Raw genomic sequence first — 25,454 nt, forward strand, 5'->3', positions numbered from 1 at the left:
TTACGACAGTTTTCGAAAGCATGACTCTCTTTAATTTGCGTTGAGCGCAGTCCGATTTTTTACACTGAGTTATTTAATGTTAAAAGATAAAAAATTAGTCATGATTTAAAAAGTAATTTAAAAAATAAAAATTTCAAGCTGTAAAAGGCTTCTGAAAAATTTCATTATATTGTAATTATTTTTTATGAAATCACATTCTCCTAAAGTTTGCTTATTGTTAAAGAATTAGTGATAATTAATTTAATTTTTGTTGTTGAGTATTATTTAACAATAATCAGAAATACTCTTATTAAAAATAAAGCTTTTTAAATTTTATTTTAAAAACTATATCAAAATTTGTAGAAAGTAAAACAAATAAACCTTATTCAGTTCAAGTACCTTAGATTTTGTGATTTAGAAATAAATAAGATAAAAATGCATGTACTATTTGTTAATTAATTTTACAAAATTAAAGGAATTAAAAAAAAAAAATTTTTTTTATTGTGACAAGTGTATATATTAAAATATGAATATTGCCATTTTTTCATGCGATTTGCTGTTACTCACAATGAATATTAAACAGATCTGTATTCAGCATTAAATTGTGGCAAACCGCGGAGATCAATAACACGTGACAATAACAAATTTCATTCCATTTATCATAATTTTTAAGGTTTGTTACGAGTTAACCAAACAGAGTAATTATTCGAAACGGTATCAATATTCATTTACAATAATAATATCGGAAGTGTCTTGCGTAGCGTACAAATTACCAGAAACCGTGGCAAAACATGATCGAACGAGTTCATCTCCGGGAAATCCGTGACTTTCCGCTATTCCGCGTCTACGACGCGATCGTAATCGCGCACCTCCGCACGCGCGATTGCACGGTTCTCATACACACACGCGCGCGCGCACACACACACACACACACACACACACACACACACACACACACACACACACACACACACACACACACACACACACACACACACACACACACCAAACACGCACAGAATCGTAAGATAAAAGTATTAGCTGACCCATTACACAGCCGGGACGTTTACACAATCCTCGCTGGATCGCCTTATGTCCTGCGGTGCGTGTCGAAACACGGTGACGATGGTCGCGCGGCGTCATATCGGCACCGCGTGATAACCACTTGTCATCAATCACGTCGGCATCACGCTCGTCGTAGGACCCCGCGTGCACACGCGGTGTCCACACGGGTATCGCAGCCAAACTCTCGCCGGTCGACGGCGAGATTGGATACCCCGCTGTTGCGCGAGCCTCTGTTTCTCCGATCCTCGCTCGAGATTATTAATTACCCCGTGCTGCCGTGCCTAAAGTGCCATCAATTGCCCGCGCCGGCACTCCGGCACAAGTTTCCGAGATAATTATCAAGTTACCAACAGGCACTTAATATCCGATAGCTTCCCGTCTAATTTTTCGATATTCGGCAGACGAATGCGGAAACGCTCTCGTCGGCAGGCGCGAAAATTATTCCTGGCCGTTCGCAAATGGCTTTTTCCGAATCGGCGTGGAGAGGAGAGCTGAAATTCTATCTTCGCAATGCGTACATATCCTCCCGAATCCTCTATTTATTTAAACAGATCACGTATTTTGCACGTTTGTACTGTGTTACAAATGGTAAATACAGTCGGGGCGAGGACGGGGAGAGGGGGAGGTGTGTTTCGTTGCGAGGCATTAATTTCGCTCGTCGGTTAGTTTGCCAGATGCGATATTTACAACGCAAATACGGGAGCGTGTGCCGGTTATTAATGAAATCATATTTCGTTGTTCGCTTCGAGATATTTGGAAACCGAAGTGCCACGGTTCTGTCCTCGTGTAACACAATTGCCTTCGCAGTCTTCTCATCTGGAATTTGCCCGGCGTGGCAATGTTGTGCTTTGATATAATTTAGAATTATTCGGATAAAGACAGGATAAATTATATGTAAATTTATCTTAGGTCAAGTAAACATGATTAAAATTTATCTAGATAATTTCAAGATAATATCGCTGTTGGGAAAAATAATTTAGGATATAAAAACATTATATTTCAATTTGCATTTATAAATGTCTTTATTTCTCTTAAGAAAAGACAAGAGTTCTTCAAATAATTTAATCTGACAAAAAGTTCCTTTTTTTTTTATTCAAATTAATACGCAAATAAAAATTGAAAAATATAAAGGCAATGTGTAAACCACATTATAATGACTGACAGTGTTCCTTGTAAAAGTTTTTCGAATTACATAGTTTTGAGGCAAATTATTACGTTGTGCTTATTTTCTGATCTATACGATTCATTGTTATCACTTCAAAGAACTGTCCTGTTAGAATAAATGGTAAAAGAGGTTGACGATTAAGGATAATACTTTATTTCATAGTTGTTTACATTAACTTGGAAAAGATAACAATTTTTTTTAGCTAAGATGAAGATGGAGATAATGTACATTCCAGTAATTTAGATCAAGATAATATGAAACCATTTCTTCAGCTAGATAATTATCTAGATAATTACACATAGATAACGGTACACACTACCCGTTTAGCTTAAATCACGTTGAGTCATCTCCTAATCACGATCAACGATGATCATACGCGAATTAATTCGTGCCGAAAGTCGAGACGGCTTTTGTCACCAGTTTTTCGCGACGAAAATCTGGTAATTACTTCACGTCGGAAATAACCTCATCGAGGATTTTGCGAGATTAGCCAGTTCATCCGAGTTCCATTTATCACTGATTTCTTTCACCGAAAAACGCCGCTTAGGATTATTATTTTCGTGTCAGTTTGTCAACGTTACTCACGCCGTGCTAACGATCGAGGAATTTTGATGAAACGCTCTCCGTTCGCTATTTATTAAACCCCGTTATTTATTAAAGCTCCTCATTCCGTTAAGATTATCTTATCGGAAATTTATTGACCTTATTCGGCAACGTATACCAAAAATCGTCAAACTATACTTTCCCGGCAGATGCATATTATATTAATGCTTCGGTATGCCGCGTTTCGTGGCGTCGCGTTATTTACAGCAAAGTGGATTTATGACTTTAATTTGAATCGCCAGATTTCTGTATCGTTTAAAAATCGCGCGCGGTTCTTCTCGTGACGGTTGAAAAATCGCTGGCGCTCGCCCCGCATCCTTACCCGGGCGTCCGATTTTTAATTCACGTCGCGCGGATATAGAGACCGTACAAGATTTACGAGGGAAAATCCGGAGCGGAAGGGGAGCGTTTTAATCGGTAGCGAGATTAGAGCGGTTAACTGAAGCTGTACCCGTATCAAGCGAGCGGAAGGGAGCCATAAAGTTTACTGTGCATCCGAAAATCGATCGCGAGTCGCGTTTCCCCGCGACGTTTAAACGTGCAATTTCGCAACGCTTTATCCCGCGTCACTTCGCGATAATAATACGTACAAACTCTCGCGCGCGCGCGGCCAGTTTATACCACTCCGGAGCTCTTGTAACTTTCTCGGTGCGTTAATCTCGTGCACATTCTCGGGCGCCGTTTGATTGCGATTTCGCAATATCGATATCCAAGCCAATCTCTCATGCTTCTCTCTCTCTCTCTATCTCTCTCTCGCAATTGTTCGCGCGCGCCAATTATTCCGGTCTGCGTAATAAGCGGTTCACACCAGAGAGACGAGAATACCTCGTTTCACGGGGGCGAGAGTCTCTCCGCTCGCAAAAAAAAAAAAGAATGAGGCACTTCAAGAGGCGCTAAAGACGAATTTTCGAGCTGGCTTCTTTGAGGTTCCTGAAGCGTGAAGCGATCTCCGTCCGTCCGTCCGTCCGTCCGTTCGTCCGTCCATCGATTCGCTTTCTGGGTTACCACCTGTCGTTCGCCGCCGGGATTATGCAAAGTCCTCCGGCCCGGCAGCGGCGGCGGCGGCGGCGGCGGCGGTGGTGGACCGCGGAGAAAATGTGTAATTAATCAGCGGATATATTGTTGAACCGCTCGGCGCGTCGTCGTGACGGTTGCGCGCGCGCGCGCGCGCGCGCTTTACGACCTTACTATCGCCGGCACAAAGAGCGCTGTCACTTTCTCGGGACGTTCTTTCAGAATACCACCGGACGACGATCCCGGGTTACAGATATTACGGTCGTTGCGTTAACAAAAGGGAAAATGGCGGAAGGGGCAGGAAGAGGAAAAGGAGCGCGAAATAAATTTGCGTAGACGGTCCGGCGACGGCCGATTCCCTCACGGGATTATCTCACGTGAAATTAACGTTCTCTCGTTTTTTTTTTTTTTTTACGACGGACAAAGGCCCGTGGCACGTGGCATTTGTTTTGTACCCGTACGGTTTCTCTCCCGTGCAAACAAGGCTGACCGGATCTCCCTCTGGTTTCTTTTTTCCGTCTTTTTCTCCTTTTTTTATTTTGGGTAGGTCGAAACCGCTTCCCGAACTGTCGTAAGTTGCGTTAACTCCTGCCCGGTTTGCCCGGCAATGAGATTCTCTTCAGGAAGCCCGAGGACGGCAAACATTACGCAAACAACGATACGCCGATGTAGTCATCACGTTTGGAGACGCGAGGTCCGTTCGGACGATAGAAAGTTAAGTGTGTCCCGTGGGCATACAATTACAATTGAGCGACGATACGCTCCTGTAATATCGGAGGCACATAAGGGGGATAAGTGCAGCGTGAAGGAGCACCGTGGAGTAGATGAATAGCTTATGCCTATATAATACCGCCGTACACGATCATTACAATTGTTGCTGCTCATTTCATTCGAGCGCCTCGTAAAAATCTCTCCCCCCCCCCCTCCTCCTTCCTCGATCTCCCCGGGAGATTGCGCAAGGACGGAGCTGCGTACTCTACGACCGTCCGATTAAAACCGCCGACGGCTCCTTTCTTCCTCCTACCAACGCGGGTCAAGCGTTTCAAACGCGCATGCATCGCGACGAAAAATCTGCGCATCGCGTATAGCGATGTTTCGCATGTCGAAACAAAAGCCGAGATTAGGGTCGACGACTGCTCCGCGAAAAGGCTCGCTCGCGCGAGTCCGCTCGGGGAGATCGCGGAAGTGAAGAGACCGTGTCACTCTCTTTCTCTCTCTATCTCTCTCTCTCTCTCTCCCTCTTTCTCTCTTCTCCCGAGAGTTTGGCGTCTCGCAAAAAGTTCAGCGTGCGAAAGTTCAGCGCGACCGGGTTGGGATTTCGCAAGAAGGATGTGGCCGTGCCGTCTGTCGCGGGTCGCGGAGGAGGTGGTGGAGGAGGAGGAGGAGGAGGAGGAGGAGGAGGACAACGCACCGCGGAGGAATCAGTTCAGCAAGGACGAGCGTCTGCATCTGCTGAGGGTGATGAGTCAGTACGCGCCACTGCTGGACAACAAGAGCGCGTCGGTGTTTGACCGCCGGGAGATCTGGCGCGCGATCGAGCGGGATTTCCATCAGGCGGGCTTCACCGGGAAGACGTCCGCGCAGCTCAAGAAGTACTGGCAGAACTACAAATACCACGGCAGGAGGGTAGCCCAGGCGGTAAAGAGACCATCGCGGCCCGGATTTCTCGCTCGCGCGCGAAATGAAATTAGCACCGACAGGACGCGCGGCGCCTGTAACTGCGCGCCTGCTAAACGACGCTCCTCGTTCTTTTCTTTCTTCCCCTTCTGCACCCCGGACTCGCCTTCGGCTGTCTCGCTTATCGGACGCGATCTTATCTTACTCTTTCTCTCTCTTTCTCTCTCTTGTATTCTTAAGAGCTCGAGATCTGTAATCTTGTAAGATAACAAATTATAGATGTACAACAACAGCTTATACGCGTCACCGAACGGTCCTTTAAACGTTACGAAAGAACGATGCGGTTCCCTTCCGTCGATCCGTTTCCGTTTTTAGCCCTTTTGTTTTTCTCGCGAGAGCAAAATATCTCACCGAAGTCACGATTACGAGCAGCGGCACGCCGCTCATGCCAGTGCGCTTGAACGTTTGCCAAAAGTTACTCGGGGGCTTCATTTACATCTTCCCGGTCATATTTTCCATTTTCGTGCTGTTATCTCACCGCAAGCCGCACCACGCTCTCTCTCGTAAATCGAAAACTCGTGTGCAGGGTGTGAGGAAGCATCCGCCGAGCGGGACCTCGAGAGACGCGGCGGAGGGAGGCGCGCCGCCGCAGCCGGAAGTGGTCCCCGAAAACCGTGGTGATCGCTATGTAACCAAGAACGTCAAGCAACCAGCAGCCGCTCCCCGCGTCGCCGCTCGCCACGACGCGTCGCTGCGGAACATCGACGAGTCGGGATCGGCTCGTCGGCGCGAGGTACACGAGAATAATGGGACGTTCTTCCGGAAATTAAGTGCCACGCCGATCCACCCGACCGGTATGTGTGCTTATCTCGCTTCCCCTCCATCCGTCCTTTAAGGAAATGTCTCCGTTTTTAAGGTCCCTCGCGGCAGTGACGCATCTAATCCATCCATCGATCTCTTCCGACTTGTAATTATTCACTTTCGCAAATTAGGGCGATTTAACGGGACGCTGTCAGAAGATGCATTGTCCGAATTGCAATATGGAAAGTGAAATGTAAATAAGTAATACATACAAAATTTTTGACAAGAATCCAATGAGGCTACAAGTGTTTTAATTTTTTTAATAGATTTCTGAAAATATTAATTTGAAAGTCTAAATCTTCACGGATAACCTTATACCTCATATATTTTCATAAAAATGAACTTATTTATATAACAAGAAATATAAAAGAATAATTTTATTCAAAGCAATTTGTAAAATTTTGTAAATAAAAAGTTAAAATATTGTTTTATATTTTAAATAATATTTTCTTCTTTATATTTTATTAATTATTTATTACCGTATATTATTTAAAAATATGTATGTACTATATGTAAAAAGATAAATTTGAAATAACATGGGATAAATAAATAATAGAAATAATCGTTTCACGATGTTACAACCACGTGCGCGCAAACGTTGAAAATGTCTTTTATGTCAGCACTGAATTATATTAAGGTTACACTGCACCAGTCGTTAAATAATTAGTGGCTATTGTAAAAAAATATTGAATAATAAGAAATTATAAATTGCAAGTCTATTAATATTTTTAGAGCTAGCTTTTATGCAGATTTGATTAAAATATAATTTTTTACTGGCAAATGTAATTGGATAATTTCCACGAAAAGTCACAAACTACAAGTTAAACTAAAAGATTAAATTTTTAAGAAATAAAAGTCTTTTTATTTAAAGCGTTCAATACATAAATATAATTCTTTTAAATATAATAAATGTAAGAATAAAATTATAGACTTTAATTTTAAAGATCTATATTTAAAAGAAAGTAAAATAAAAAACATATAGATTCTCTTATTTGGTTCTTACGAAAATTTTACTTTTATTATTTATTTATCCCATGTTATTTTAAATTTATTTTTTTACATATAGTACATACATATTTTATAATAATATACGGTAATAAATAATTGATAAAATATGAAAAAGAAAATATTATTTGAAATAAAAAAACAATATTTTAACTTTTTATTTACAAAATTTTACAAATTGCTTTGAATAACATTATTTTTTTTATATTTATTTATATTATTATATAAATAAGTTCATTTTTATAAAAATATATAAGATATAAAGTTATCAGTAAAGATTTAGACTTTCAAATTAATATTTTCAGAAATCTATTTTAAAAATTAAAACACTTCTAGCCTCATTGGATTCTTGTCAAAAATTGTGTATGTATTACTTATTATATTTATAATTTCTATTTTTTCTTTAATTCCTGTCGAAACAAAATTGTTCACCATTTGACGCTAAAAATTGTTTGGTTTTCGTAGATAAATTGTTTTTTTGCTCATTGATTGGTGTGACTTTTTATTTGTTCATGAATGGTGTAGTGACTCTATATAGACAGTATGTTTGCGTGCAATAAAAGGGACGACGATTTTTACTTTGCTTCAACGTTAATATCGTTTTTATGGGTATTCTGAAATAATATCTAAACTTTTCAATCTCTTAACGCGTGCCTCGTGACGATAAGCCACTTTTGCGAAAGTACTTGGCTGTTTTCTATGAAGCCCTAAGTTTTATTACGTCCCTTATCCTTATTACGACTCCATTCGCTTATCGTCGTCGTCGCTGTAAAGAATATTTCGTGCGCTTCTTCAAACCTGTCGGGCTCTCGTGAGTCGATAAGCTTCTCCTTTAGATTCGCTCGATCGTTTCGAGACCGCAGCTTTTATCGAGGCTCAATAATGCGGCCGAGTTCTTTATACCTTTTATTATTCTACTCGTTTATCGTAAGTGTACCCGGAGAGTGTCGTGACTTTCGTCGTCACGGACCTTTCAGGCCCTCGTGCGGGCTATCAACCGCGCCGTTAAAAAAAAGGGTAGTATCTCCAACAGCCATCCATCGTTTTACGATTTTGTCCGATAGATATATATGACAGTTTTATTCATTCCATCTATGCTGCTGCGTACGAAAAAATGTTTTCATGAAATTTTAAACTTACAATTTTTACGGAATATTTACTTTACAAATTAAAAAGGAAAAGTATATTGTTTCTGGAATGGTACGGTGAATGAATTTTTATTTGTAAGTGCTAATTTAGTACAGTTTTGTTATTGAAATTTTGATAGCTTAAAATAACGTAAGATTTCTTTTACATAAAGTAGTGTTAGTGCAATTATTTGTAACACGTCGTAACTTTAAACGTAAAAAAATAGAGGTGAAGTAAACATTAAAGAATATGATACATTTTTAAAATCCTGTAACTGAATTTCCACTCAGAGTTCTGTTAGTTTAAGAAAAATATGAGTTTCCAAGTTAAAAAAAAATAGAAGGAGTTGCAGATATCGGGTAATAGATAAATGCTATAAAGCGGCTTATAACTTTTAGATTTAGATTCACTTGGAGAAAATCGATCTGGCTCGGAAATCTCGCAGAATAAGAGATTCTCGAGTGAGGTTTACGAAGAGCCAAGGCCATCGGGAGTGATAGACCGTGAACTGGAGAAACCAATAGGCACTGACGTGATAGTATCTAACACCGACGTCTCGGACAATAGCGTGACTGTGTCAGTGATTTGCCCTGAAAGGACCCCCGAGCTTTTCAGCAAGAATCAGCCGAAAAGAAAACGCGAGGGCGACGCGCCTCTAGATAGATTCTCTCTTCAAAGCGGCGTTTCCGCCGTCGCAGGTGAAAGAATTTAATAATTTTATTTTACTCGTCGTTCAATTTTCTCGATTGGCTGTGCATTAAGCCAATGTAATAACGTGAACAACTCCGTAACTGTTATTTTCTTATTCCATTTTTATTTTTACTATTAATCATCTATGACACGCGAAATTCTTTATTCAATCATACAGCGAAGGAAATTAGCGCGCTTAGTAGAAGAATAATCAAATACAAGTTTTTTCTAGCTTGATATTACAACACGCAAAAAAATGTACGCAGGAAGAAAAGCGTAACGCGATAAACTTCTAGCGATTAATCTTTTTACATATGAAAGTTAGTGTGCTAATCGAATTTCCTACGCCGCGTTCGTTCGGTGAAATTCAAAAGATCATTTTATCGGGAAGAAAGATGTCAACGTTATTTCTTGCTTCAATAAATACGACCCCGCGATACTCCGAATAAAAAGAACGCAAGAAGTAGAGTCGAAATTGGAGACAAATGGCTGGCGCGTCGCCGGGCGACAAAAAATTTCATCTCTCCGTTTAACCACCAGCTGCACCGTCGGGCAAGAAACGCAGGGACGACGATCAGTCCATTTTCCCGACCGCTGCGGGCGCGGCGAAAGGACGCTGCTTCTTGCTGCAGCCCCGGCAGACTGATAATCACGGTGAAGTAATTAGCAACCGAAGGAATGCAATTGAAGGACGCCGGAAATTGGGTTCGGCGAAGGAAGAGTCTGCCGCCGTTCTGCCGTTGAAACTCGCGTCTCGGGATAAAGTTTCGTGCACGGTATCAACGAAGAAGGTTTCTGTAACGACCAAAGAAGACTCGGCAAAGGAAGATTCTGCTGCTGCTGCTGCTGCTGATATCCGGGACAGCCGAGATTCGATATGCCGCAAAGGAAGACACGAGGAATCGAAAGTTGGCGGGGGCGCAACGTCGCGCAGTCAGCGGGACGACGATTCCGACGGAAGTGAGGCGAACGACGGGGTTGCGGGGCTGTGTGTTCCAGATGCGCGATTACGGGATCGGGATCGGGCTGATCCGGTCGAATCGGCGCTGCGGGACGAGCTGAACTACCGGTTGACGCTGCACCGGCTGGAAGTACGCGATTTCCCCCCCCCCCCCCCCCCAATTCTGCGGGGAGAGCGGAACTCGGCGACTACAGAGAACGATTATGTTGCAGACCGAGGAGAAGCGGCTGAAAGTGAAAATCGCTGAGATGGCTATTCAGGAGATTCGATTCAGGATCCGGGCTCTGAACGAGGACATTCGACGCGCGGATGAGCTGCACGAGTTGCATCTGGCACTTGCGACGGCTCAAGCGGTAAGCCCGATCGAATCTCTTGCCAACGCGATAGCGCAAAAGCGCTATTCTCCGCAATACGCTTTTGTCGTCCGCAGTCAATAGGTTCATTATTTTTTTATCTCTTACCTTTTCCTTTACACGCGCGCGTGCGCGCGCCAGTTTTGTGTCGTTTGATTTCTTCGCGAGGGACCCGATAATCTAATGTCTCGTTCAATCGAAGAGCTTTTTCTGGCCTTCGAATATAAATCTACCGTAATCGTTAAGGAAAATATTTTTCATGGAAACATATTTTCACGTAATACCCTTTGCGACATTGTACAGAAGGTTTATAGCGTCAATGTTGCAACGCGGAATGAGCCTCGTGATTACTTACGTGTCGTTTGAATTTATTTTGCGGTAAAATAAAGTCCCTTGACTTTAATATTTGCACGACATCTTGCGAAAATCTAAAAAATATCTCAATTATTACTCCATTAATATTTTTCAGGTAAATTAAATTTTTGCCTTTGTTAATTTTTGGTAACATATACTGTGAATAGATATACAAAAGTAAAGCCTTGAGGGATATTTATACAGCATATAAAGTGTAGAAAACTATATATTTTTTATTGAAAAGCACTTTTTTAAATATACGATATATAGTTTAAGTGTACATTATTTTTTCCGTTTTGCAATAATTCAATGTATTGAATCACGTTAACATTGCAGGTTAAAGGATTATATATTAAATAATTAATAAAATGGGGCAACCATTATATTGACGAAAAATTTGTTAGAAGAAAATTTTATATTATTTATGTAAACTTTTCTTTTTTAAAGAAACGACTCTCTTGTTTCCACAGGCACAATACTTTTGTGCGATATTGTAAAAAGATGAGAAATAGCGATACTAATTAGAGATAAGTGTACTTGTACATTCTGTACTTTAGGGATGATGCATAAAGATTTTGTTTTTATTAACAGAATACCCAAAGACTGAATATTTAAGGATTACGCAGTTCTACAGGAAGGAATAGCAGCTGGAAGGATTCTACAAGAAGGACAGGCGCCGGAAGTTACGTAGAAAGAAAAACAGCCGTGTGTGCTTGAAGTTATTTTTATTATTCGCCATCATATCGTATGTCACGATGTCGTCATTTAGAAAAAACGCATGGGGCCATACAAAATAACAATGCGCTTAGATTTTTGTGGTAACCGAGCAACGTCTCGAGGTCGCGTCACCTGCTTGCATTCGCTCTCTGCTTCCGTTCTTTTTCTCCACCTGCTCTTTCTCCCCATTTTTTTTTTGCCTTTTCCCTCTCCGTTGCAGACTCAGAGCAAATGCAACCATTTCAACGGATCGTCGATCGTACAACAAACTACGGAACAATAATTTTACATCACCTAACAAGGTCGCCTTTCGTTCCATCAGCACCGCGCTTCTACCTCCCTATCGTTTAACATCGTGCCTTTCCTTCCCTCCCTCGTTTCCGTCATCTCGCTCCATCTTCTTCGCTCCATACTTAGTATTTCTCCTCGTATTTAGTGATTGTTAATAATTATCACAGAAAGTTCGTAAAACAATGATGTTGCCGTTTATTAAGTGTACGTGTCGTGTTCCCCTCCTTCCGTGTGCACGGAGCGGATGCAATTGTTTCGAGTGTGTTTGCGCGCGTGTACGTGTGTGGACAGTATACGATGTGTTTATGGGCGTGTCTCCCTCGAGAATGTATATTATGCATTTTAGACGGAAAAGTTTCGCATGTTGCTGCAAATATAGTAACAGTAGTTTAGCGTTAGAGTACATACTAGCGGTAACAGTAGCGGTACAAGTAGCGATAAGTATATAACGGTACACATTAGAATAGCCTTCGTGCATCTCGCACGCTTAAGAATAGCGATATCTTACTATAGTATAGAGAATATACTTTTCCATTTTATTTTTAACATTATCGTCGAAAAGTTGCCCTTTCCGAGGTCGCCGATGCGTAAAACAAGTGGCGAGGAATAGAGAGAGAGAGAGAGTGTGTGAGAGAACAATAGAAGGAGTGTGAGAGAAGGTATATAATTGTGCGGAGAGAGAAATGTCGGAAAAAACTCATGCTTATCCCAGGTTATCGTGTCTCCGTTCAATTCCATTGCAATTCCGTTTTAGATTTGTCGCCTCCCAGAGCGCTTGTCCTCGGAAGTGACTATCGAAGGAAACGTATGAATAATTCACGGTATTGACCGCCGTATTTACACTTTGCAATTTCGCAATGCCGTTCAAGTAGTATATTTAACGCGAGGATGCTTACAACTTAAAATCCGCTTACCGCAGAGTGAAACTTAGGATTAGTACACCGAGACTGTTCCAAAACTGCCGTTACTCTTTCCACCTACGATTTCTTAAACCGTTTGCAATTCTTAGAGAAATATAGCCGAATGATGTTTTCTCGACTTCAAATTGTTTTTTTTTTTTTTACGCTCAGTTATTAGTTAATATTAAATTTGTACGTACTGATAATTTACACTTAGGCGTATTAAAAGTTTATTTCAAATTATAATTAAGCGATCTTTGGACAACGTAAAACGTCGGAGAGTACAACGGAAACGAGATATTCTAGCTAAATTGTCTCGCGCGTGGTCAAAGGATTCGTTAAATGGGAGAAGCGGCAACAGTTTTGGATACGCTATATTATCACGTAAACGCTCTTGTTAACGTCAACCTTCTATAACTCACAGTGAAATAACGTCCTAACATCTATTTTCACGCTTATCGTGATAGATATATCGATTCATGTATGTATACCTCTGTGTGAAATAACCAACGCTTCCCGGAGGAGTAATACACTCCGAGTGGCTCAATAACAATCGGAAAATGGGTTACAGAAGGTTAAGCCTCACAATCCTTTACGAGGCACGTATAAAGCTGCAACTGATTTATCTCTGACTATTAATAACAGAAAAAAAAAAAAAAATTAGAAGCGGAACGGGAGAGAAGGTCGGAAATACGGAAATGTAAATCTCGAAAAATCTTATCGAAATCTCGCGGCACGCGTCGATCGAATCTAATCACCATAAAACGGTGTGCCGTTTATCTCTGCGGCGAGCGCGCCGCGGGAAAGGTACGGGCGAAATTCGCGAGATCGCGATAAAAAATTCCAAATCTCTGGAGCGCGATTCCGCTCGGACGGGAACAGTCCGCTCTCACGGACGCGCGATCGTCCGGGACAGCTTTATCCTCGAAAGCCGCGCGCGGCCTTTTGTCTCTCCGGCGTGGCGTGTCACCGACGGCCCGCCGCGCGTCTCAAAAGCCTTTGTCGCAAATTAGAAAGGGGGCGGTTACCCCCGCGAGAGTGGCCGATTGCGACTGCGATACTCGCGAGAAGGCCACCTGCGGAATGACTAATTTCTCGTTCTCGCGCCGCTATAATATGGCGAAATTAAATCTGTCACCGGTGCGGCGGCTTTAAATTAATTATCTTTAATGCGTTTCGAGGGGGGGGGGAGGAGGGGGGTAGGGGAGATTCGAGCCGATTGCCGCGTTGCATTATACGCGCGATAAACGCGGTTACAGGTACGAATGCGACGTTGAGACTTGTTTGCCGGATTAAATTTGCATTGAAAACGCTTATTTCACAGCCATTAGCGCTATCGAAATGGAATTGAGTCGACCCGAGCGGGGATTTTAAAATTATGCTAAACCGTAAAGAATAAACTTGCGCAACCGCGCGACGCAACGGACAGATATTCCCCGTCGCGTTCCGATCCCGCGCGCGATAAATCGCGCGCACAAGCCCGCGCTTAACGAATACAAATGGAATAATTATCCCGGGCCGATAGTTGCGTAACAAACCAACCCGACGGGGTCCCCCGCCGCGATTACTTTTCGCGGCGCGGTGTGCCTTTCCTCCTTCGACTTCCGTCATGCCGATTCACGTCACCGGCGTGTTTGCCCGGCCAATCGTTAATCATCAAACGTTAATTGCGCTCGCGGAAAGACGCGTCGTCGCCGCCGAGAGACGAGCGTGAGAGAAAAATGGGGAAACATCGCCTGGAGCAGGCACGTTTGGGCTTTTTGATTTTCTTCCGCGCTTTCCTTTTCTCCCCCCCCCCCCTCTCTCGGCGACTTTTCGCCGCGCGCCGTTTACCTCCCGCCCATCCCTCTTCGCTGCTTATTCTTCATCACGTGAAGACTTTCGGCTTCGCGTTCACAAAGCGTTCGCTACGAGAATTCAGTTAACACGAAAAGCATCTAGGAATTTCCACTAAGCGAGATTCGGCTCTTACACTTATGCTTCCCGTTGAAAATTGTAAAAATTGCTTAAGACGATTCTCCCTTTTTCTTTTGTTTTCGCTTAATAATTCCTCGTACGTGAGGTAAACCTAACCAGATACACATCGCTCGTTTCTCTCTCTTTCTCACGCGCGCGTTTTTCCGCTCTCCGCGCTAATCTCGGGGCAAGAGTCCATCGGCAGAGTAACTCACTGCGCCAGAGTAGAGAAACAGCCTCAAAGCCGGCGTTTATAAGAAAATAATCAGGGCCACGGAGATGCCCGCGGATATTGGAAAAGCTAAGCTTGCTAAAGCTGATGGATTATTTCTCTTCCCATTAAACGTTTAAAAAATTTCTACACCTTTCTCTCTCTCTCTCTCTCTCTCTCTATTGTGGCGCATGATTACCTCTGCTGGCGCAATCTTCTCCCACTTGACACGCCGTCGCCAAGATCGATGTGCGAAACGCCCGCGACAGAAGTCCCCGATCGAAAATTCGCTTTCGGTGACGGCAATGTGATGCGTTTCCCCCGATCTTGCAACATTTGTCGCAACAACGCTGTCGGACGCGTCGACGCCAAATCGGGAAAAGTGTGTTAGAAAAATAGAACTCTCGGTCGCCGTGATAACTCGAAACGAAGGAGCTGCGGAGGAGGGAGGCTCTCCCGCTGAAGTCGATCGCTGGGAAAGTCACGTCCCGCCCCGGCGGGGAGTGATGCAAGATTCAACATCCTCCATTTCGCGCGGGTACACGCGCCGTCCGCAACTCGGGCCGACAATCTGATTTAACCAACTCCAGGTCAGTGATTCACATTATATACCTTCAGCCGGGGATTGTAATTCCACTTAATGCGAGTCCTTTGATAAATTTGGAGACCGGATTTGATTAACGCTGATGAAGTCAAAGTTACGCGGTGGAAGTAAATCCCACAAGCGCGAATAAGACAACGGGAAGAAAGAGAGGGGGAGGGGGAGGCGTTCATTTATTTTTCAACTAATTCCCGGGCGCGTTTATCTCGAGGAGGCCTTTAAATTCGCGACGTAGCGAAGTGCTCCGGCGGCATCAGAAATACGAAATTCTTCAACTTCTCATCGGAGTTGCGCTTGTATATATATATATATATATGCGCAACTGCTTTTATATATATATATATATATATATATATATATATATATATATATACGCGGCGGAGAGCTCTCGCGGCAGATATCGCGCAAGACGGAGAGAGAAATGTTTCACGTTTAATTAATGTTGGTGCAACCAGCTCTTAGCGCTCGACAGCGATTAAAAAAGCCATCGCCACCCTCTAACAAAGTGTTCCACGATTATTGCTAAGGTTCATGTGATATCCAGGCCGCGTTCGCGGAGCAGACTTTAAAACGTGGTTGCATCCATTTCTTTCGGACAGGTCGGAGTGAGCCAGGAGGAGCCGGCGCTACCAGCGGCGCGTTGCACTTGCTTTTCTCCCTCCCTGTAGGAAAAATCGCTTTGCTCGCGAAGTCGAAAGGTTTCTCACTCCGACTTGTCAGAGCCAAGGACGTGTTCGAGGCATGCTACAAAAATGATGTTTCATCGACCGCTCGCTCGGGCAACGTCCACAGTTCCGCGTGGCGGGCACGCATGTGAGTTAAGGTGACGGTTTCAATTTAGGGATCTAATTTGCAAAATTAAGTACTTTATGGACATACATGTATTAGTAAAATTGCAGAAAATTTCTGTATAATTATTGTAAAATGAAATCACGTTTTCAATCGTTGAGAAATAATATTTATGAAAAATGTTGAAAGTTACTATTAATAATTTTTCTTATAATTTCTCTAAATTTTTTGAAACTGTGATATTCAAACGGATTTCATTCACACATAATAAACGTATAATAACATACATTAAAAGTGTACATTAACGTACATTAGTAAACATTAATATTTGATTGTGCTAAATGTCATAATTAAGATTTATGCATAAACATTCTTAATATTTTTCCAAAATTTACAATCGGTTTATTAAATATATAATAATTTCTCTTTAAAATTATAATATATTTAATACTTGTAATTATATTAATAAAAATTACTTAAACGGAAACCGAAATTAGACCGTCACCTTACACGTAATCCTAGAATATCGTAAAGTCTTATGTGTAAAGTATTTTTACCAGGAAAAATGTAGATAGTACGTCTTACGTAGTACAATGATAGTAACGTGAAGTCGAGAGAGCTTTTAAAGCCTTACCTTAGCGTAACGTAGAAGTATAAAAATAACGAGCTGACGATTCACGTCCGGAATTCCCCCGTGCGAGTAACTTTCAAAGTAAGAGACTGAAAATGCACAAGTAAGTCCAAGCGACCGTGACAAGGTTGAATCTTTTTAAAGATATTTCCACTAAACACTATTCTTTTTTAATGGCGCTACAATGGTTGGTAACAGTAATATATTTCTCGAATACTAGTCGTACGAACGATGAAGAACATACACAGAATTTTCGTCATGCTAGATTAATGTGGACGAGTGTCACACATCCTATTAGAATTCTCATAATCGCTATTATGTTATTTTGATTTTATTCCGCGCTACCCCGAGTAGTCGGCCGTTAACGGCATATAGCGTTCACATTAATCTGAATCCACTGCACGCTATACATCGCCGTGAAAAATAGATCGGGTTCTCGACGGTCGTGTATAACGACTGCGACAACTCGAAGCGAGGAAACGTCGGAAAGTGACATCGAGTTTTTTTTTTCCACGTGTTCGATGACAGGCTCGCGAATAGACCTTCGCGGCGTCGGGATGTAGGGTGAATTTGCGCGCCGGCGTAATGCCCGAATCACACTAGCGATTGCGTCTGCGTTCGCGTTTGCGTCTACGACTGTCTCTTGACCAATAGACGGACGGCTAAATAAGACTCGCTAATCGTAATCGCCAGCAGCTGCCCACCGATTGGTCAAGAGACAATCATTGATGCTAGTGTGATTCGGGCGTAAAACACGCGACGGGAAATGGTGGTCATTATTTGAACGCATCGGGAAACCCCGCAGTGCGGTTCTAATGAGAGGCGCGCGCGACACGTGTTGATCTTCGCCAATATTTATACTCGATTAAGAGAACTTTGTGTGTGTGTGTGTGTGTGTGTGTGTGTGTGTGCACGTGCGGGCGCGCGCATTGTCTCGAGGTGACCCGCGTGGGCCGACGTTGCGGATGAATTCTCGCTGCTGTTTGTTGTTTAACGCGTTGATTAAATGCCAGGGTGCGCGTGACAATTGAAGAGGGGAGGGAGAAAGAGAGAAAGAGAGAGAGAGAGTACCGCAAACTTCGAGTCAAAGCTGCGTTAAAGCCGCGAGAGCCTCGCGTGATGGCGCTTCGCCAACATTCGCGCGACTTTGCGTCTCGTCGCTCGAAATGTTTTTCAAGCGCTTCGCCGTCGTTGCTACCGCACAAACTATTTTTCCTTGGGTTTCATAAATATTATCTCTCGCCGTAACGTTTTGCGTTTACACGATGGACAGGTGACGGGTCCGGCGGTGGAAACGCGAAACGTGAAGGGTAGCGATACATCGGAGCAGATATCGCCGGAGCAGATATCGGGGAGACGTATCGGCAGATCGCGTGGGGAATTTATGTGTTTACACGCGGTTCAAATATTGAGGGAAGTTTGACAGCCGCGGGCGCGCACTTTCGCGGCGGAGTTCCGCCGACGCGCGATCTGGAGCGGAACCCCGACACCGTAAAGTTCGTAATGTCGCGAAAGTTAGCGGAGCAATTCTCTCAATTGAACGGATATCGGAATGCCCACCCGGAATTCGGGCTGCTCCCGCTGCACATCCGCGTATCGCGTTCGGTCCGCCGAGACGTGAAGCGCGAGTTACTTCGTGAGAGAGCGGGAGTTACGTCGAAACGCGTACTATACCCGGGATCGATCCCGGATGCAACCCGGGTAGCGATTACCGCGCGGGTAGTTCGTGCACTGCAGCTTCGCCGTCGCCTCGCCTTAACTTCCGCGCGAGTGAGAACGCGCGCAACTCTCTCGTAGCCCGAGAGCGGAATGATTGAACGGGATGGACTTGGACTTAAGAGCCTTACGCGTCCTCTCGCTGAAGTTCCAGCGACGGCTATCCGCGCTTAAATCCTGATCGACGCAAACATGACAAATAAATCCTCCCCGAGGGCAGCCCCTCCCCTCCTCTCGCAATTACGCTCGCGTAGTCAACAAGTCGATGTTGTCGAGTCGCGACTGTTTCGCCAGATTTTATTCCCTCCGTCTCTATCGCATCGCCAATTAAGGCGGAGGCCAAAACACCGTTAATCATTGTCCGCTCCGCGTTTCCTCGAAGTTTAACAACTTTCTATTTCCTCCCCTCCCCCCTCCCCTCCTGTGATCGACGGCATTAGCTGACGTTTTCGAGGACGAGAAGCCCTTAAGCGCGGCACCCCTTCCCCTCCCCGGCGTCGCGCGACATGACAAAGTATCCCCCTCGAAGGCGATGCGTCATAATCCCTGACCCGCGAATTATGTAAACGAGAATATATATCGCGGCCAATAGTCGCCGCGCACGATGTCGGATCGCGCGGCGCGCTATTTCGCGCTTCCGCGCGGAAAATGGATTGCAGGTAATAACGTTAATGCTGCGCCTCGGAGTACGTTACTTGCCAATATCGGTTCCTCGCGGTATGGAGCTACTCCACAGCACTTAATCTCGAAAGAGAAGGGAAGGGGGGAGAAAAATTTGTCGCCGGGAGGTTTGCCAATTGCAGCCGTTCCGCAGACGACGACGACGACGACGACGACGTCTTCCCGACTCTCCGGGTATCGCAAATAAATATTCGAAGCGGCTGAATAACGAGCCGAATCCGGGAAAGTGATTGATGGCGCATTGGCGGCACCGCTCTGTACCCCTCCGAGTTTCGGGGTTCCTTGTTCCTTTGTCCGTCGATTAATTGTCGCCCCGCTCGGAGCGGATTGGGAGGGACGGCAGGTCGCGGATGCGAATTTCGCGATCCGGCTTCCGCCTTGTCCAAATGGCGTTTTGAAATCGTACATATGAAACGGAGCAGTGCCAGGTCATTAGAACTTCTTGAAGGAAAATGATATGTGCGCGCGATAACTCTTAAATGTCTTTGAAGCGCGGTGGAGTTGCTCCACGAGCGCGCAACACGAGCACAATGCCGAGGGCCGTAATGGCTTTCGAGTTTATCATGGGTGTAATTAATCGTCGCTCTTGGCTGCTGATGTATTGCAGTATGCAAACATTTATCCTGCATGGAATTCGCCCCGCGCCGTTGTTGTTATCGCCCTGGACGATTTTACCTCGCCGGGAAACTCGCTAACCGCACCGCCGCTCGTTGTATATACGTTGCATTCAACGTAGCGCATCTGCCTGCGATAAAGAAACGAGTGTAACAACGCCGTGAGAGGGAGGAGGGAGGTAAGGTAAGCGTGAAAGGAGAATGCGGAGCGAACGAAAAATGCGTTCGACGATTTTGCGAATGGAAGCGTGCGAAAGGTAAAGAAAGGGATGAGGAATGGCGCGAATTTCAGATTGTAAATTCTTATTCGCGGGGAAATCTGCAGCTAGTCGGGCGGTGAAATTAACGACGGAACCGGGAGGCGACGAACGCCGTTCGTTGGGTACGCCGTTACCGAGGAAAATGAGTTTTGCGAGCGCCCGGAGAGTCGGGGGCGCCTTTGGCCATCGTTCAAGTTTTATTCGGAAATAAACTTATCCACACGGCCGGCCACTGAAATTCTCGCCACACGAGAGCGAGAATGCGGCAAAGGGGGGGGGGGGGAGGCGATACGGTAAAATTGCCGGGGTGGGAAGGACGCGGAGGACGCTGGAGGTGCAGGCACGCGCGCGTCTTGAATTTATGGCGAGCCGACGCGACTGCGAGTTTCGCACGGGGTTGAAAAATTAAGAAAAGACGAGAGAGAGAGAGAGAGAGAGTGAGACGATATGCAGATGCCTGCGACGCCGGATGTTGCAAATTTGCGACGTGACGGGAACAGATGGGGACGGAGGCCTTGGTAGATAAAGACTGCAGAAATATGGACGCGATTCTCGGGCTCTTTTGTAATTTTAACACTCTGTACTGGAACTGTTACGTTTGGCAATTTTTAATATTCAAGGTTTCGAAAGAATTTGAAACCTCGAATCTTCGAAGTTAACTTAGAAGATTGGAAACTTCGAAGCTTCAAATCCTTTTAAATATTTAAACTGGTAGAAAATAATAGCTCTACTGTGTACGGTTCGACACGAGTGACCCAGTGCATATATATTTTTTTTGAAGTACTAAAAAACACTTGGCCAAATAACGATCTCTAAAAAAGAAATTTGGCATCTAGGAAACAGGGCTGGTGAGTTGCCAGCCTCAGTTCAGGCAAGTCTTTTATTCAGGAAGTTTTAGAAAACTGCCTTGGATTATTCTATGATGCATAGAATGACTGGTTGTTTTATACTTGTAAATTTTTTTTTTCTTTATTTCTAACTAATTGTTTATATCCGAAAGATTTCACAAGTTATTGAAAAAGAAATAAAATTTAAGCAAAAATTTTGCGTTAAAATGCGAAAAACTTCACTATTATGTTTGTGTTAATTGTATATTATAAATAATATTGACAAATATTTCTTACAATTAATTTTAACGTTGAGTTCTTAACGTTGAGCTAGTAAAAAATACATCGTTTAAAATGTAAATGCAATATATCTTAAATTTATATTTATTTACTTATTTATTAACATATCGTTTTTGAATTACTAAAGATTCAATTTTTTAAACAGCCAAACTTAAATTTAAACTTAGTTTTTCTTTTGTTGTTTGAAATATCAAATTTAAGGCGTAAAAGTATTTTTCTTTAAGTTACGTTTGCTTCAAAATCATGAATTTATCTATGAAAACGTTTATTTCTCTGATTTTGTCGGTTATAATTATATAAGTATAACATTTAAAGAATATTTAAAGAAAACGTGTGCACAGAGTGTTAAGCACTGAAATACGAACTATTTTTACAGTTGTATTCATCGAGCGTTCCGAAAAATGCCAGTGCTGAGCGCGACGTCTCGCGAAGAATTTCGATACGATCCGCTATTTCGTTCTCGCCGAGAGGAGAAGGGGTTGCTATGTGCCGAGCAAGGTGGTGTTTATCGCAATGCGAATGTTAGGCGAACCGTTCATAATTCTCCGTGCGCGGAAGATCGTACGCAAACTCGCATAAATCTGGAAAAAAGGAAGTGTTTTACGTATATGAAAATGCGTATAAAAGTAATACACTGAGGAAAAATTCTCATATCATATTATTTGATATGCAATATTGGTAAATATTACATAACAATAATAGTAATAATAAATAATTTGACAATAATCACTACATTTTTATTTTAAATAACAAAATATTAAATTTATATTAATTTATTTCTATAAATAGATTGTTGTAGTATTAAAGTGAGTAGTGTTTATTAATTAATGCATTTAATAAATAATTAATTAAATTTGAGCCTAACTTAATACATTTCTTAAATGAAATTATTTAATTGTATTGTTTCAGTTAGTTTTAACGACACCTTAAATAAAAGTAGGAATAATTGAAAAATATCTCAAGTTATAATTCGACATTACGAATTTAACACTATAGTTTCTTTTGTAATAATCGAACCATTTGTTAATAATTTTTAATTTTGTTTATATTCACCGAATATGTGATTAAAATTATTTTATCAAAACTTTACTAACTATTACTTTGGCTTGATTATTATTATCAGATTTTTTTTCAGCGTATCCAGAATCAATTAATGTAGTGCACCGTGATAATTAGTGTAGTGCCAAAAAAGCGACAAACAGCAGGGAGATTCATGAAGCTTCCTTGAATTGTTCCGCGCACGTTTGATACCTACGCGCAAAATGAATACACGGTTCTTAAATCACGCGAGATAATAGTGGAGTTTTAAATGGCAATTTACCTTTTGCAGTGGACTTGCGGCACAACGAGTACATTCTTGCGAAATTAATATTTATCATGCCGGGCCAGTCCGTTCCATTATGTCTGTCGAGTCTATTTTTGCGCTCTACTTTCAGATTCTATCTCTGGTGCCTGAATTTTTTTTTTCGTCGCCCCACGCGTACACGCGTTATTTAGAGCAATAACATGCGCTTTGCAGCGCGGTGCGTCGCATTTACGTCTCTGGGGGCATTCCCGCGCTTGTGAATTTTTCCTGCTGGTTACGCGACATTTTTCTCGCACGGATTCTCATTTCTATGCATAGTAGGTTGGGATTCGTATCTCCTTTCGCTTTACAGTCACCCAATCGGTGAATAGATATATAGTAACGGCAGCGACGAAAAGAAATACCGCGCTGCTTTGAAAATTCAATGGTACATCGTGAATTCCAGCCATCCAAAAGGCGACCTTTCTTCATTCAACTCGGGAAACTCATCTCTCTCTTTTTTTTTCACGCGTTTTGTAAGCTCGTTTGAAAATTCGCTCATTAACGCGATTGCATTCTTATTTGTCCCGTTTTTTTTTGCCGGGACGGAACAAATTAATTTTCCTCCCCTTTTTTTGGCACTTTCGCAATTTTAATTCCCATTTCGCGCCGCGTAATGTGCGAAATCGAATGATGGCAGCTACGCGCGCGTTACCGAAGAGAAAATAGGGATTTTCGGCACATCGCCACCCCTCCGCCCTGATAGACGAGCTTTGCCACCCGAAACCTCATTTTTACGCGCGGGAGCGTGACGACCTTAACAGCGCCGTCATGCAGTTTTGGGCTGCAGCCGGGCTACATATTGCATAGCCGGCACCAGGACCGAGTGGCTATGCATTTTTCATAAATCGTCCGGGGCTTATTTAACTTGCCGCTATCTCTGTCCGAGCGCGGAGTGGTATTTGCCCCCACGAGATATTTTCCCAATTTCCTCGGCAACGACGACGCCCCGCGGTTGCGTGTAAACGTTAGTTTATTTTTTAAAGGGGTTTTCCCCTGCACGGGAGAAGTCCAGAGAATCACGAACCATGCAGGATTGGGAGAATTTTTACTTTTTGAAAGTAACCATTATCGTTACTTGAAAAGTAACGATTGACTACTTTTTTCGTTTCTTCCTTGTGCTAAAATAAAATCTGATTGATGAAATGTTCTTTTCTAACGCTTCTTGTTGAAATATTAATAAAAACAATATTAATTTTGTATTTCAATTTTTGCAAGACCGGAAAGAGTTTAAAGAGAATATAAATTAAACTTTTTTTCTGTTCTTATTAAATTTATTAAATGCAGCGGAGTTTATATCTTTTTACGCGCTCAATTCTGCGTATAAAAATTATAACAACTTTAAACTCGTAGTTAAACAAATAATGATAAAGGTAACTCTTAAATATCGTTACAATCATTATAAAAAAAAAAAAAAAACAATCATTCCGTTACTAATAAGAAAAATGACTGTAACGGCGTTACAAGTAACGTGTACAAGTACTTCCCAACCCCGGACTTAATCAGGGTGTCCCCTCCCCTCCCGTCTTCCTCCGCTCGTCCCTCATTGTCAAGAGGATCGAGAGGAATCCAACCCCGCACCTATAAGAAATGCCATCGACGTAGTCGGTCACGCACACCCTCCTCCCTTCGTTCCTTCCTCTCGCCCGCCCACGCGGCTTTTCTCGTCTCGTTTCTCCGCGATTCTCGCACCACGCGCTCCTCGTCCCTTTGTTCCAACCGCACAAGCCCGGCCGCCGCGTCCGTATCCCGCGGAATGCAGAACGTTATAACGGATCGATCGGCGAGAGACGTGAGAGAGACGCGTCTCTCTATCTATTCACCTCTACCCGCACCTGACTCCCCTTAATCGTCCTTGGCGTTCTCTCTCTCTCTCTCTATCGCGTTGGACTTCCTCCCCCTTCCTGCCCTTCCCCTCCTCACCTTCCGTTCTTATTCGACGACCATCTGACGCTCTCTCCTTAATATCGGGGAATAGGAGAGAGATCCGAAATTCCGATAAATCCGTGTACCAGTAATGTTGGCCGTTGCTCACTAACTAAACGCAAGTCGTTATCGCATTTCGCTCCTGCCGCCGCCCCCGCTTTATTGTCTTCTCTCCGCGATTACGGAAAGTCAAGTTGCGCCGAATTCCCGACGTCCTCTACGGTTTCGTTCCTCAACCGCATCCCCGTCGCGACGTGCAAGTATCCGAGATATCGGGCGATCCTTTTAACTCAATCATCCCCCCCCTGATCCGCGCTCGCTTTATTTCAATCTCTGATGTCGCCCGCCTTCCGCTGCTCCGCGGCTCCGGTTTAATATTCTACGGAGAGACATTCGTTGCGACGATGATTAATCGATCGCCGTTGCTCGCAAAGGATGCAGATCACCTTACGCCACTTCTGCCTTTTGTCTCCCTTTTTTCGCGTAATTTTATGCCAGGTAAAAATACTCGTTCCGAATGACGGCGGGCGTATCTTTTTTTCTTTTTTTTTTTTTTTTAATCGATCGTCACCCTTATTCCAATCTTGAATATGAAGATTTGGGTCGTCGAAGTTCAAAAGTGGAGCATCGAGAACGCCGTCAATGACTGCGATTGAAGAGATTGCGATTAAAAAGTGAGCCCCGCGGGGATAACAATACAAGAGATCCACGAGCCAGATGCAACTTTGCTCATTAATATCCGACGATCGGCCGCTATTATGACGCGGTATATTCGCTTTTAATAAGAACCATCCATTAGTCTCTCTGTCTCTCTCTCTCGCCGGTCCCGGTTTCTCGTATAATTCTGTTTGCGTAGCTTCTGACGGATATCCCATTACGGGAGCCGGGAGATCAA

General features: G+C 43.3%; 2 protein-coding genes across 2 annotated transcripts; both read left to right on the forward strand.

The window, feature by feature from the left end:
- The first annotated feature begins 5,865 nt into the window (after positions 1-5,865).
- Positions 5,866-9,675, forward strand: LOC118648907. Its single transcript, XM_036295476.1, has 2 exons — positions 5,866-6,297; positions 8,836-9,675. The coding sequence occupies exons 1-2, from the start codon at positions 5,889-5,891 to the stop codon at positions 9,147-9,149; spliced, it is 723 nt and encodes a 240-aa protein (XP_036151369.1). The 5' UTR covers positions 5,866-5,888; the 3' UTR covers positions 9,150-9,675.
- Positions 9,613-13,362, forward strand: LOC105830067. Its single transcript, XM_036284443.1, has 3 exons — positions 9,613-9,619; positions 9,668-10,218; positions 10,301-13,362. The coding sequence occupies exons 1-3, from the start codon at positions 9,613-9,615 to the stop codon at positions 10,523-10,525; spliced, it is 783 nt and encodes a 260-aa protein (XP_036140336.1). The 3' UTR covers positions 10,526-13,362.
- Positions 13,363-25,454: the final 12,092 nt, after the last annotated feature.

This window comes from Monomorium pharaonis, chromosome 1 (genome assembly GCF_013373865.1).
Source record: "Monomorium pharaonis isolate MP-MQ-018 chromosome 1, ASM1337386v2, whole genome shotgun sequence".
NCBI classification, from domain to species: domain Eukaryota; kingdom Metazoa; phylum Arthropoda; class Insecta; order Hymenoptera; family Formicidae; genus Monomorium; species Monomorium pharaonis.